Source organism: Oncorhynchus mykiss, chromosome 25, assembly GCF_013265735.2.
Source record: "Oncorhynchus mykiss isolate Arlee chromosome 25, USDA_OmykA_1.1, whole genome shotgun sequence".
NCBI lineage: Eukaryota > Metazoa > Chordata > Actinopteri > Salmoniformes > Salmonidae > Oncorhynchus > Oncorhynchus mykiss.
This window is the reverse complement of record NC_048589.1, coordinates 11,192,542-11,207,858: the sequence shown is the minus strand read 5'-3', so window position 1 is coordinate 11,207,858 and position 15,317 is coordinate 11,192,542. Positions and strand designations below refer to the sequence as shown.

The 15,317-nt window shown below is 40.8% G+C and overlaps 1 protein-coding gene across 1 annotated transcript in view; it reads left to right on the top strand.

Annotated features, from left to right (window-relative positions):
• The window catches only part of smyd3 (SET and MYND domain containing 3), a 193,234-nt gene that overhangs the window by 7,100 nt on the left and 170,817 nt on the right, over positions 1 to 15,317 (top strand). Inside the window, exons 2-4 of the mRNA XM_036962694.1 lie at positions 12,177 to 12,240; positions 13,207 to 13,314; positions 13,662 to 13,716. Of these exons, the coding sequence (XP_036818589.1) occupies positions 12,177 to 12,240; positions 13,207 to 13,314; positions 13,662 to 13,716 (227 nt within the window). The remainder of the gene's footprint in view (positions 1 to 12,176; positions 12,241 to 13,206; positions 13,315 to 13,661; positions 13,717 to 15,317) is intronic.

Below are 15,317 nucleotides of genomic sequence, written 5' to 3'. Positions count from 1 at the left end.
TGGTGTTTTTGAGTCAGTAGAAAGGCCTCTAGTGTCCTAAGTTTTCATAACTGTGACCATAATTGCCTACCGTCTGTAAGATGTTAGTGTCTTAACGACCGTTCCACAGGTGCATGTTCATTAATTGTTTATGGTTCATTGAACAAGCATGGGAAACAGTGTTTAATAAACCCTTTACAATGAAGATATGTGAAGTTATTTGGATTTTTACTAATCATCTTTGAAAGACAGGGTCCTGAAAAAGGGGCGTTTCTGTTTTTGCAGAGTTTATATACTTATTGGGGTGGGATTGGCCTAGGGGTTTGGGTGTGGCTTTTGACTATTTTGGTCAAGTTTGGTACAAATCGGATGTTAGTTACTATATTATATGAATCCTATAAATTTAAAATTGGCAATTTGGGTGCATTCAATTAGCTTAATTTCTTAGAGATCAAATCATATTACAACCAAAATAATGTTGCTGTAATGCTAATTTTATCTGTTTTTACTAACAGAAACAATTTCAGAACAATCTGAGATGGTGGGTGTAAATCCTCTTTTATTGTGTTTTTTGAGGTGGAATGACCCATATGCTCAAGTTCTTGTCGCACACTATGCACTCCGATAAACCTGTCTGTCTCTCTTAGCTTCTACACACAGTGATCTACATAGCTATACTATACACCAGTGCTGCTAGACTGTTTTGTACCAGGTATTTCTATTGACTAGGTTAGGCCTATCTGAAGTACTTTACACATTGTTTCAGACACCCCAACACCCAACCCCTCCTCTGTCCAACATGTTCTCCATTACTGTCCCAAAAGGATCTGTAGTCGTGGAGTTATAGTGTGTGAGTGTGATGATGGTGTCAGCTTGCGTGACCAGTAACCCCCCCCCCCCCCCCGAGACTCTTATCTTCCTAAGTAAAGGCCTATGTTGGTCTGTAAATGTGCAAGCGTGTGTCTGTGATTTAAACTAGCCAGAGGGGCGTTTTTAAAGGAATTAAAGCCACATCAAAGCTGGAGGTAATTGCTGCCTGGCTGATCTCTCTCTGCTGTTTGTTTTTAATGAGAGCTAATCGCTAGGGGTGCAGTTGACAAACACACACACACACACACACACACACACTCAACACAGCGTTGTCTTGCTAGCCACAGGTCAACAAACAAACAAATCATTTGCAGTTCCTCCAGTCACAGGAGAGAAGAGGGAGGGGGGATAGAAGGAGTGTGAAAGTGTGTGTGTGTGTTTATGATCATAGTGATTGGTATGTCTGACAGTTCAAAGGGAGTGTTTAGCTGTGTTATCAGTGGTTACTTGTGTGTGTGATTATTATCAATATGACCTAATGTTAGAATTTAGACCCACATTAAACTAAAATCACAGCAACATCTCCTGGCAGAGACAACGCCTGGCCTAATTACAAGCACGAGATGTGGGTCTAATTTCTAACTTTGGGTCATATTGATAATAATTGCCAGAACAATGTGATATGGTTTTTGGCTACGCAGGTGTGGAATCGCTCAGGAATAGTTTACTAGAGCAAATTATTCTTCACACGCGCGCCACACAGACCGATTTAATAATCCTCCGATATGAGGAAAAGAGCTGACTGTATGCAGTCTGTCCTGAAGCATACAAATACCTACTTTAGATAAGAGGGGAAAGATGCAATGTTCACAGAAAATCTCCAACGCAAAGTCGAGATGAGAACAGGGGGATTTGTTGACAGGCTTGTCAGCATTCCTCTCCATCCTCTTTTCTCTCTCGCTGTCTCTCTGTCTCCCTCCAGGTAAAATCTAATGCCTTCATTCCATCCGAAATACATAGCTAAGTTATTGAATACTTTAGCAACGTCACCTCTCAGATCGGTCAAATGAGTTGTGGTTTTGAGTAGAAAGACATGTCTTTGCAATTAGAATGACTGCAAATGTATGATGAATACAGTGTGGTGTTAGTTGTTGTTTTGGATAATGTCTAGGCCTATATTATCAGGAGCTATACCATGGCTGTATGACTACGTTGTATGAATAGCAAAGGGATATAGCAGGTAGACCTTTTTCAGTCAGTTCGACAATAAATAGCCAATGTGCCCCGACTCCGTGGCTGGCTATATAGGCCTATGAAACACGCAAAACAAATTTAAGTGGATTTCAACTCATCGTTACCATTTACATGGGACGTGCTAATTCACTCACATGAAACTCCTCATGCTCTCTCTCCCTCATCCGTGAAAAGAAATTTGACCGCAGCCGACCACAGCGCGCCTGTCCTATCAATAGGTCACTAGAAGATGCATAGAGTCTATCGTTTGTTCTAGCGGGAGAAGGATATACAGACCTTTCTGACTTGCGAATTGAAACTTTTAATTGAAAAGAAGCCTAGTTAATGAAGTGGAAAAGTAGCCGGCTGACAATGAGTCTGTTGTTGCTTATGGGAAACACACACACACACACACACACTGTTCAAAGAGACCACCAGATGAATTAGTCACCACCATTACAATGGCTATTAGGTTTGACTTTTAAATGAGTCAAATTAGAGAGTTAAAACATCCTAAACAACACACCCATTCACACGAAACCATGAGCTCAGCACCATAGCATTTAGCGCAACATCTCTCTTTTACAGCCTGGGTCGATCCGTGTGTGTAAGTAAGTAGTAGGGCTTTCCCCATCCCCCAAAAAATAATCTTGGCTGACCGAGAGTTGTCTGTTCTTTCGAACCATTGATTGTTTAGAAATTTTGAAACGTGTTTTTTTTCCCATATAGACACACCCTATGTTTGAATACAATCAATTATATGTAGGCTACTAAGCTTGTCTGGTGCTTTAAGCACTGCTATTAAAAATGAAAACACAACTACTAAATACGAGCCAGAAATCAATATAGTCTACAAGGCGTGAGTCAGACAGGTGTCTCATGTGCTTTAAAATAAAAGATACACTACCGTTCAAAAGTTTGGGGTCACTAAGAAATGTCCTTGTTTTTGAAAGAAAATCCCCCCCAAAATTGTTCATTTTAAAAGAACATCAAATTGATCAGAAATACATTGTAGACGTTAATGTTGTAAATGACTATTGTAGCTGGAAATGGCAGATTTTTTTATGGAATATTGACATAGGCGTACAGAGGCCCGTTATCAGCCAACTGTCACAGGCTGACCACACCACTCGTGAGCGCTGCAAAATAAGTTTATGAATCTGTTACTCAATTATTGCACCCACACTGCTCTCGCATGTCAACGAGTGTCTGCATTGCTAAGGGATAAAATAGAAGTCATTCCTATTTCTGACGCAGATCGCGCTGCAAGTCCCGCCTCTCCCATCACCTCATTGGTTTATAGAAGCAGGTACCCACGTGCCATCTCCTCATTGGTTATGCCCACGTGGGTGATTGAAAGATGAACTGTGTTGCCGGTTGGTGTAGTAATACTATGAAGGTTTAGATGCCAATCACCATATAAGTTCAAACATGAAAAAGCCTGGAAGGAGGAAAAATGACTAGAAACAATTTGGTTGACCGTTTAATGTGTGGATTAATTGTCGGAGTAAAGGACCTTGTGCATTTCAGGTAAAATAACAACTCAATGTTTATATCCCAAGACAAATTAGGTAGCAACAGCAAGCTAGCTAAATAGGACAAATTAGCCATTAAGTGCAAGCTAACTAGCTACATTTACAGAAATGTTTAATGCTTTTCGACCTGTCCCCAAATTAATGTAATTGGTTCAGAGTTTTTGATATTTCAACCTGTGTGTCATGATCGTGTTTGGTGTAGGGGGACAAAATACATTTATGCACGATGGCGCACTCATGCAGCCCGTTTGGGTTCCGTGTCACTCCTGTGTTCCAATAGCACGTTGTGTTAGCTAATCCAAGTTTATCGTTTTTAAAAGGCTAATTGATCATTAGAAAACCCTTTTGCAATTATGTTAGCACAGCTGAAAACTGTTCTGATTTAAAGAAGCAATAAAACGGGCCTTCTTTAGACTAGTTGAGTATCTGGGACATCAGCATTTGTGGGTTCGATTACAGGCTCAAAATGGCCAGAAACAAATACATTTCTTCTGAAACTCGTCCGTCTTTTCTTGTTCTGAGAAATGAAGGCGAGAAATGCGAGAAATTGCCAAGAAACTGAAGGTCTCGTATAACGCTGTGTACTACTCCCTTCACAGAACAGCGCAAACTGGCTCTAACCAGAATTGAAAGAGTGGGAGGCCCCGGTGCACAACTGAGCAAGAGGACAAGTACATTAGAGTGTCTAGTTTGAGAAACAGACGCCTCACCAGTCCTCAACTGACAGCTTCATTAAATAGTACCCGCAAAACACCAGTCTCAACAGTGAAGAGGTGACTCCGGGATACTGGACTTCTAGGCAGAGTTGCAAAGAAAAATACATATCTCAGACTGGCCAATAAAAATAAAAGATTAAGATGGGCTAAAGAACACAGACCCTGGACAGAGGAAGATTGGAAAAAAAGTGTTGTGGACAGACAAATCTAAGTTTGAGGTGTTCGGATCACAAAGAAGAACATTCGTGAGACGCAGAAAAAATGTAAAAATGCTGGAGGAGTGCTTGGCGCCATCTGTCAAGCATGGTGGAGACAATGTGATGGTCTGGGGGTGCTTTGGTGGTGGTGAAGTGGGAGATTTGTACAGGGTAAAAGGGATCTTGAAGGAACGCTATAACTCCATTTTGCAACTCCATTTTGCAACGCTGTGGCCAGCGCTTAATTGGAGCCAATTCCCTCCTACAACAGGACAACGACCAAAAGCACAACTCCAAACTACGCAATAACTATTTAGGGAAGAAGCAGTCAGCTGGTATTCTGTCTATAATGGAGTGGCCCGCACAGTCACCGGATCTCAACACTATTGAGCTTGACCGTATGGTACGTAAGAAGTGCCTATCAAGCCAATCCAACTTGTGGGAGGTGCTTCAGGAAGCATGGCGTGAAATCTCTTCAGATTACCTCAACAAATTGACTAACTGACCACAACTTTTTAACAGTAGTGTAGATTTGTGATTACTCGATTTAAAAAGATCTTGGTCAACCAAACAATTGACAAATGGGGTCAGCTCTAGTAAGTAGGTGTGTGTGTGTGTGTGTCATCGATGCCGTGGTAAAGTTTGAGACGTTCAAATAGATCATATGTGATTTTTATTGACCAGTGCAGCTGTAGCGGTTAGAATCTAGTCAAATCTGGATTAGCATCATAGTGACATTATCACTCGGACACCACGGTCTTGTCCGCTATAGTGAAATGGAAAACAAAAATGTGCGTTTATTTAGGCAAGTACCTGTTTCACTGTGTTTGAAAAGTTTATCTTCTGTCGCCTTCAAACCTAGAGTTTTTGTGGTATAGAAGGATTGACAATACATTATTTGTTGTGGCCTTAATAATAATCATTTGTGTGTCGAGTAGGGTTGGTCTTTGTCCACATTTTCATACCATCATACAGTTTCTGTACGGTATTACCGGAAGTGCACGCAAGGGGCCCTATTTGAGAAGGGGGGAAAAAACCATTTTTTTATTTTTTTATACACAAAACAATTTAGTCAACCGAGATCTTGATCCAGGAGGGGATTGAATGTCTCTGCTGTAACCAAGAAGCTTGATCTGGACACTTTTTAAATAGCACGTTAGCAAACCAAATGTATAGCTGGAACCCTGATCTGGATTCCATTTATTGGACACATCTTAGATTGAACTTTATAAGTAGCATGCACCCCTGCAGCCTCCGAGTCTTCATCTATCGCTATTTCACAATACCCCGGTAAACGATATCAACTGTACATCGCTCAAGCCTACCGTCCAAAGCGTCTCTTTTCCCAAGACGGCCTCTTCTATCCTGCCGTGTCCCTGGTCAGAAGATCAAATGTGGGCTTTGGTCACACAGCAGCTTACATTAGAATGCTCCAGGCATTACAACCTGCTATATACCATCTTAAACCTTGCGCATGCACACACAGACTTGTCAGATCAGAGGCCTGGAAATGAGAAAATCAGTCAGGCACGATGGGCAGCCCGTGGAAAAGGGCCCCGCTAATTACTACCTAACACTGAACCATCGCTATACAGCTTACTGAGGAAATTAATTACCATGCACACACTTCCATCAAAGGACGCTTCCATCTTCATTCATCATGTACAGTACCAGTATTCCATCTGATGAGAGTAAGAGAAAGAGAGCGAGAGAAAGGTACTTTAATTCTATATTGCTTGTCAACATTTCTTAATAAACTCACTTTAACATAGTCATGAATATTGATTAGGTGCCAGGATACGGATTCTCTCAAGCGGAACGTCATCACCTGCTAAGTCAACTAAAATACGCTCAGACGAGAGAGGGAGAGAGAGACAGGCAGGGGCTTTTTTTGTTGTTGTGATTTTTCCCTTTAAAATGTATACCAAACAAAAACCAATGATTGCAAAGATAAATGTAGACCTTGCGCATATAGTTGAACTATTTCCACAGAACATTTAGCAAAAACACATTTACTTGAAGAACGGTGCAGATACGAAGTTTGGTAACAAAATGACCTAGAGAGAGATGAAAGTCATGAGATGTGGTGGGGGGGGGAGAAAAATAAAGATTCAGATGAGAGGAGAAGATGCACATTTTGGGTACAGACCCCGAAGATGGACATATCTACAGTAGTCCTTGCCTTGAACTGGAGAAAGAGAACATAACAGAGATCTAATCGACTCAATAAAATAGGTCTTAACAGGACCAGGCCAATGAATTAACCCAATAACAGCAGTAGTCAATCTGTGTACTGTAATACTGATATTTACAGAGAAAGTAGACTGATTGAGGTCAACATAATAGTGTGAGTCTGTCGGGGTGTCTACATGGTATGTAGGTGTGAAAGCATATGAGGTCAGTAGAGCAGACCGGATTATTCACACTCACTGTTGATCTGATGGTTCCAAATGTATCCCAGCATTCCTTGTGTGTGCGTGCACTGGTTTATTCCACAACCTGTAGCCAGGCCCAGTAATTACAGGACTGAGATGAAGGCTCTTTGTTCTCGTGTGTGTTGAGAGAACCCCATGGTTAGTGTAGATGTCCATCTTTCTCTGACTGGCTCTCTTTCTCGCCATAGGATCTCAGAACGATTAGCTATCTGCATGTCCGGCATATCATTAACAGATGCTTCTCGCTCTGTCTCTGTTTCTCTGTCATTCTACATCGATAATGTTATTGGTCATCTTTGAACAAAAGCAGTACTGGCCAAGGACGCAGGCACGCATGCGCGCACACACACACACACACACACACACACACACACACACACACACACACACACACACACACACAAGGTATAAATCCCAGTGTTTGCCAGGTCCTTATCCAGAGGAAGTCCAGTCCAAGCTGTTAAGGAAAATGCTCTGAGTGATGTCATTACACAGAGCCTATATCCTGCCCAAGATAAATAGAGATAAAAGTAGTTCAAGTCCTGTAAAAGTTGTGTTGGGGAAAGCGTTCATGGGTGAACTGAATAATAAACAGAGCCATGGCATGAGATAGCCCACTGCTGTATCTGAAATGCAACTGGAAGGCTGTAGGTTTTATCATTCTGTTTGATTTACTATGTATCTGATCAGGATACTGGAGTAGTCTCTGGTGTATGTTTCAGCTCCTAGCTTTGACTTGATTCTTCACAAAACCACCACCAGGACAAAAAAATACTATGATTTTGGGGGTATTTCACAAGATGTAATCTCTAAAATGGTCCTTAGTAGGAAAGATTGTTGACGTCTTTGTGAAATTTTTATCTAAAAGCATCATTGAGAAATAGTTCATCATATTTATGACATTGTGGCCTACCCAGGCCTCCTTTAAGACTTTGCTTTGTAGGTGCTACAAAGCAAACATTGGTCTCATATGAAGTATTAGCACTTTCTCTGTGATATGAGTCGTATTTGGATTTCTAACAATTTTCTTACATTCATTTATTTATATAAAAATATAAACATGATTTAAAAAATAGGAAATGTTTGATTTGGATATTTTTCTATTTTTTGTTTAACATAATATTCTTTATGGGCATATCAAAGTCCCAGAGTGGGGTCTCTGCTACTTTTAGAGTTATGATCCAATTTGTAAGCATTACCAACAGAGTGAATGTGAAAATGGATTCAAAATGGTCGCCCTCTGCTGGAAATTTGCAGGACAAACAATGATACAAGTAAAAGGAGGGCTGTGATTGGTTAGATGGCCTACTATGCCAATAGGGCTCCAAGGAGTGGTTCTGTAACTGTGTTCTCAATCTTCATAAACCGTGGTGATATTAAATATTAGCAATATTACTGCGCAACGTAGACGTTCTATTTTCTCCAAAACAATTCGTATGTTCATGTAGTGCCCATCGGTTATGATTGTTTCAACCTCTGTGTTGAAGTCGTGTTTTCACTGTCAATTTCTGGTTTCAAATTAGCACCAAAAACTACACTAACCATGAGCCTAAGTGTTTCTGCCGCCACAGAAACAGATCCTGGGTCTGTTCTAACGCACACGACAAGTTCAGTTTGCGTCTGTGACGGTGCTATCGCGAGTGCCGTCATATATGTTCGTTAACAGATGTCATGGTTTATTTTCGGGACGAAGAGAAGTGTGAAATGCATTCTCTATAAAATGAGCAGTCAGCAGCACAGCAGTGTCGTGTGTATGCGTGTTCGATTCATAAAAAATAGAAGTATCCTTATATTATGTTTATAAACATCACAATCTTTCTAGTGGTTGTTTTCCGCCTAGTAGAGAAGACTAAAGCTAGCACAGACAAAAGGGGAAACCTTTAGTTATCAGTATCTTTGATGCTACTGTGTACGGTTACTTAGCAAGCTAATTAGAAATTTGAAACAACCGCCATGTTTCAAGAATGCCAGTGGTCACGTGACTTGTATATGTTCTGGGATTGGACAATACAAACCGCAGTGCTGTGTGGGATGAGTAGTTTGTTTGCCCCCTAATTCTGGTATGTACACGGTCTTGTACACAACTTTTTTTTTTCATAAAACAGAGTGCTTTTTAATTAAAGCGATTTTTATATTTTTAATATATGATTCACCCCGTGTGTGTGTGTGTGTGTGTGTTTATGTTGAAAAGGTAAAAAAAAAAAATATATATATATATATATTTTAAACCTATTCAACATTTGGAACCACAGTAACGAGCATGTTGTTGAAATTGGTATGTGGCATGTCAGTTCTGGAAATACGGTATAACCACGGGAAGAGGTGCGTGGCCCGTTGGAGTCCTGTTTCTCTGTTTAAAATGGGCCTAAACTTTAAAACTGGCAGAGATCCCCCTCTGGAACTGTGATATTCCCCTAGAGTATATTATATTCAACAATATATACAAACATTTGCCAAATCTACATTGTTTTATTTTCAATATTCATGTTTCTTTTTTATATGCACAAATAAATGTAAGAAAAGTGTTATTCAAGTTAAAATACTACTCATATCACAGAGAAAGTGGTAAAGCTTCATATGACACCAATGTTTACTTTGTAGCACCTACGGATGAAACATTATGGAGTCTTAAAGGAGGCAACAATGTCATAAATATGCCATGTCTTTTTTTTCCTGGTTTCATGAAGAATCACTCTTATAGACTTCACAGACCATTGAATGTTTTTTACAGTCAAGTCTGTAGCTTTTCATCATTCTCTCCTCTGACTTCCCTTATCTCTCTGCATGTTATAGAAACAGACCCAGGAAATGCCTGTTGGAAGATTTTAAGTGGTTCTGACCCCCATATATAGTTGTGTGTGTGTGTGTGTGTGTGTGTGTGCGTGTTAGGAGGAGGTTATTAGGGAATAGGGAGGGTAAGTGTGTTAGCTGCGTCTCCGAGAGCCAAAAACAACTGCAAAGTATTTGAACCATTCTGACAAATGAATGGATAGGAAACACTCAATGTCTTTCATGCTGAGAGGAAGCAGGCCGCTGCCAGCAGTGTGTGTGCTTGTGTGTGTGCAGCCTAGTAATGTGAGCTAAGATTACGTCCTTAATGTCACATTCTCATGCGTCAGTGGCAAAATCATAAGGACCACTCATAATACTTCATGATTAGATTACATATGTTTGGATTGTAGGACCTGCAGCTTTCTGTTGGAATTACTTTACAAAGGGAGAAAATAAAACATGTGCACACATACACACACAGGCACACAAGCCTCAGGCACAGACCGACGTAGAAATGCTGAACACAGAACATTGAGCGAGTCATGTTGATTTGACTGGAGCAAGCTATTAACCAGATATACCCAGGGGTCGTGTCTATCCGTTGTCAGACATCATGCACACACAATTCAGGAGACTGAGAGATTTGAAGAAATATGTTAAGTAGACACACACACACACACACACACTTACTGCTTGATACATACTGCTGATGAAAGTGTGGTTAGTCATGCCATTCAAGTTATGTCTTGGGGGCATACTGTACACCAGTGACTGGTTTCAGTGGATCCTCTTCAGGTTCAGAAACAAAACCTGTGTCTCAAATGCTACCCTATTACCTTTGGTGCACTACTGTGGCCACTTACCACCCCTAATGTGTCCCAGGTCAAAGGTAGTGTATTATCTAGGACTAGGTTATAGGGTGTCATTTAGGGCAGTGTTTCCCAACTCCGGTCCTCGAGTTACCCCCAACGGCACAGATTCTTCATTTGAAGACGCCATATTTCATGATCTGGGTATCTGAGATACAGTGCTTTCAGAGGGTATTCACAACCCTTGACCTTTTGGCATTTTGTTGTTGGAAGTTGGAATTAAAATTGTTGACAAAAAAATATGACAATTAAATCAATCTAAAGAAAATACTGTGGAAGAACAAATAAGTGGAAGAACAATTCTAACATTTGTAAAAAAAAAAATATAAAAAAATAATGTCAAATACAACACTAATATTTCTCGATTCCACACCTGGATTTGCCCATTATTATTTTCAAAATTCTTCAAGCTCTGTCAAATTGGTTGTTTATCATTGCCAGACAACCACTTTCAGATATTGCCATAGATTTTCAAACAGATTTTATTGAAAACTGTAACTCGGCCTCTCAGGAATATTCACCCTCTTCTTGGTAAGCAACTCCAGTGTTGATTTGGCTTTATGTTTTAGGTTATTGTCCTGCTGAAGGGTGAATTAATTTCCCAGTGTCTGGTGGAAAGCAGACTGAACCAGGTTTTCCTCCAGGATTTTTCCTGTGCTTAGCTCCATTCCATTTCCTTTTTTGTTTGTTTTTATCCTGAAAAACTCCCCAACGATTACAAGCATACACATAACATGATGCAGCCACCACTATGATTGAAAATATGGAGGTACTCAATAAATATGGTGGTACTCTGCAATATGTAGTATTGGTTTTGCCCCAAACATAACACTTTTTTTATTCAGAACAAAAAGTTAATTGCTTTGCCACATTTTTTGCAGTATTACTTTCGGGCCTTGTTGCAAACAGGATGCGTGTTTTGGAATATTTATTTATTCTGTACAGGATTTCTTATTTTCACTCTGTCATTTAGGTTAGTATTGTACATTAGTATAGTATAGTTAGTATAGTATAGTAAATACAATGTTTTTGATCCATCCTCAGTTATCTCTTATCACAGCCATTAAACGCAAACTGTTTTAAAATCACCATTGACCTCGTTGTGGTTTCCTTCCTCTCTGGCAACTGAGTTAGGAAGGACGCCTTTATCTTTGTAGTGACTGAGTGTATAGATATTCAATAGGTTCGCCTTTGCAAGACATTATTTAGGCTTGCCATAACAAAGGGGTTTAGTACTATTGACGTCTTGAGTCAATAGTATTTCACCCATTTTGTTATGGAAAGCCTCAAGTTCATGAGTAAACATTTGCATAGTTACTTAAGCTTTTATTTTTTTAATGAATTTGTAATAATGTCAAACAATTCCACTTTGACATTATTGTATGTCACATTCTCAGTGTATGCCTGTGACGACAAATCTCAATTTAAAATTCAGGCTGTACCCCAACAATGTGGAAAAAGTCAAGGGGAGTGACGAATACTTTCTGAAGGCACTGTATGTGGGGCACTGCCTCAGAGGAAAAACTCCCCAAATCAACTGTGAGTTAATGTTGTTTCTCTCTCTCGGTCTACCTCTCCCCTCCCCTGTCTCTCTCTCTCTCTGTCTCCCACGCTCTTTCTGTCTCTTTAGGCGTGAAACCCTCCTGAGATGTTCTCAGTGTAAGGTAGCGCGGTATTGTGACGTCACCTGCCAGGTAAGCAGCCCAACTAGAAGTTCTCTCATTTTGTCCATTGCTGTTTCCACTCATTCAAGTACCTAAAGAAAGGGAAGATAACCATATTGTAGGGGAACAATAGACCTAGGGATGTGTGTGTGTGTGCAGTGTAACATCTGAGACTGACCTAATTCCTACATCAGCACATGATGTCACCTAATGAAATGAATGACACAATGCTGTCCACTGCTGCTCCCCATATAAACTGGTTTCCATTACACAACAGGTGTGCGTTTGTGACAAATGTGTGTGTGCTCATCTATCTCATCCTTCTGGGCAGTGTTTCCCCTAGAGTATTTCCAGGCATGGTGCAAAGCAACATCCAGCCCCTGTTGCACCAAAATTGAAATCAACAGAAGTCTTGAATAGTGCAAACACTGCTTCTGTGTAAATTAGAATCGGACATGCACAGATCTCAAGCCAACACGATATATTCACCTTTTAGCCATCTTTCTTTCACATCGACGCTAACCTTTACATTTAAGGTCACTTTATTGGTCAATTGCACACAAGGGCCTATCGAAATTTGACTTGTGCTTTTAATCCCCCCAACTGTGACCTTATACTGATAGGGTAACCCCTAACCCTAGTGTAGCCTCCTCCGCTCCTCTCTGATATGACACGTCACCATTCACCTCTGATTTCCCGCTAACAAACGCCTCTGACTTCCCAACCCACTCACTCGCACACGCATGCACGCACACAGCCATACACACATGCACACTCATGCACATCTGCCTGTGTGTGTTTGTAAAGTGCACACAATTTTTTCCCCTCTCTTCCACTTCACGTTGCCTTAACTTTTATTTTCAAGAATTCATTCCCTTCAGTTTTTTTTCCAATTCTCTCGACGCCTTTTCAGTTTGTACTGGTCCTATTCCTATATCTTTTCTACCCATATGAACACAAATCAAATATTTTTTAAATGATGTGTTTTCTCTCCAGAAACAGGCATGGTCGGACCATAAGAGGGAGTGTAAATGTCTCCGCAGCCTCCATCCCAGAATCCCCACTGACTCTGTCCGTCTGGCAGCCAGGATCATCTTTAGATTGGTACGCCTCCCCTGACTCGCTCAACGATTGGTTCAATGTTCTGAATTGTCTGGTCAATCCGTTTTTCAATCCAGTCATTTCAGGAAGTGATTTGAAACTCATTTCAGAAGTTGAAAAATCCTTCACAGAAAATGAAGATGGAATTGAGCCCAACCCTTTACTAGGGTTAACAGACCTGGATGAGAAAGGTTGTTTCGTTTTTAGACGGTTCTCGTGATAAATAATTGATCTCGTCTAGTTTTACACTTCTTCATCTTTTATCCATTTTCCTCTTTGTTTTTCCACCATTTCTACTTCCTACATCTCTCTCCCTCCTCCCCCTCTCTCTCCCTCTTCTCTTCCTTTAGTTGAGTCCATCGCAGACTTCTCCAGGGCTGTGTTCTTTAGAGGAGCATGAGTCACGTAAGTCTCTCCCACCTCCCCTACAAAAGTGACATTCAATACTTGTTTTGCCTTTCTCTTCTAACAAAACAACAAATATACTTATGGAAAGATACAGAGTCAATCACAATATCCTCCAAACACAAACATCAACTCAGACAGCAGGAGAAGTCCTTTCTAGCCTGGCATGGCCGTGCATCTGCAGGTGGTGTTTACATGTTGTCCCCAGGTCTCAGATTAAGTACACAACGTCAGCTACAGGACCAGGTGTTGGTTAGACGTGACAGACAAAGTGGGGACAGTATTAGACACAGGGACATTGTCAGACATATTGGGGACATCATACCTAGTTGAGACGGTACCAGACACCGTTTCAGACATAGTTTGGTCAGTGAAAGACATAATGGGGACATTAGATATGATGAGGACAGTGTCAGACATAATGGGGATATTAGACAAGATATTTATATCTGTCTGGCTAAAACCTGTGGCTCTCTTCCAGTCTCTTAGTCTAGCTAGCAGCTTCCCACAACATGGGAATATAACCAGAGCATCACTCCTCATGAAATATACAGGAAGCGGTCAACAAGGCAGCTCAGATGGGACCAAAGCATTCTTCTCATTATAACGGTGATCATGAAGTCTCTGTTTTGACTATGTTGGTCGACTAACATGCAGATACTGTATATGGTAGAAACAGTATGGTGTCGGTGACCGTAACCAGTATTAATGGACCCAGGTTATTTCACTTGTAATTATCAGAAACTAAGATGGCGGCAGAGAGACCCCTCCAAGTACCTACTGTGGAAACCACTAGGAAGGGAAAGGGAAGGAAAATAATAGGCACCACCACTAGATTATGGTTTTTGAAGATTTTTCTTTTCATTTTGTTCCCCCACAATTTATTTAACCAGGGGAAACCCATTGAGATCAGGGTCTCATTTTACAAGGGTGCCCTAAGAACAATACATCAACATGGTCAGTCTCAATACAACACTGTACATTTACAATTACACATTAGAACAAATGCAATTCGAAAGCAGCAGATACAATTACACATCCGTCAACACAAGTGCAGTTACAGTGCATTTGGAAGGTATTCAGACCCCTTCTCTTTTTCCACATTTAGTTTCGTTACAGCCTTATTCTAAAATGGATTAAATACATGGTTTTCCTCATCAATCTACACACAATACCCCATCAATACCCCATAATGACAAAGCGAAAACAGGTTTTTAGAAATGTTTGCCAATGTATTACAAATACAAACAGAAATACCTTATTTACGTAAGTAGTCAGACCCTTTGCGATGAGACTCGAAAATGAGCTCTAGTGCTTACAGTGCATGTCAGAGCAAAAACCAAGCGAGGAGGTCGAAGGAATTGTCTGTAGAGCTCCGAGACAGGATTGTGTCGAGGCACAGATCTGGGGAAAGTTACCAAAACATTTCTGCAGCATTGAAGGTCCCCAAGAACACAGTGGCCTCCTCCATCATTCTTAAATGGAAGAAGTTTGGAACCACCAAGACTCTTCCTGAGCTGGCCGCCCGGCCAAACTACCAATCGGGGGAGAGGGCCTTGGTCAGGGAGGTGACAACCATCTCTGCAGCACTCCACCAATCA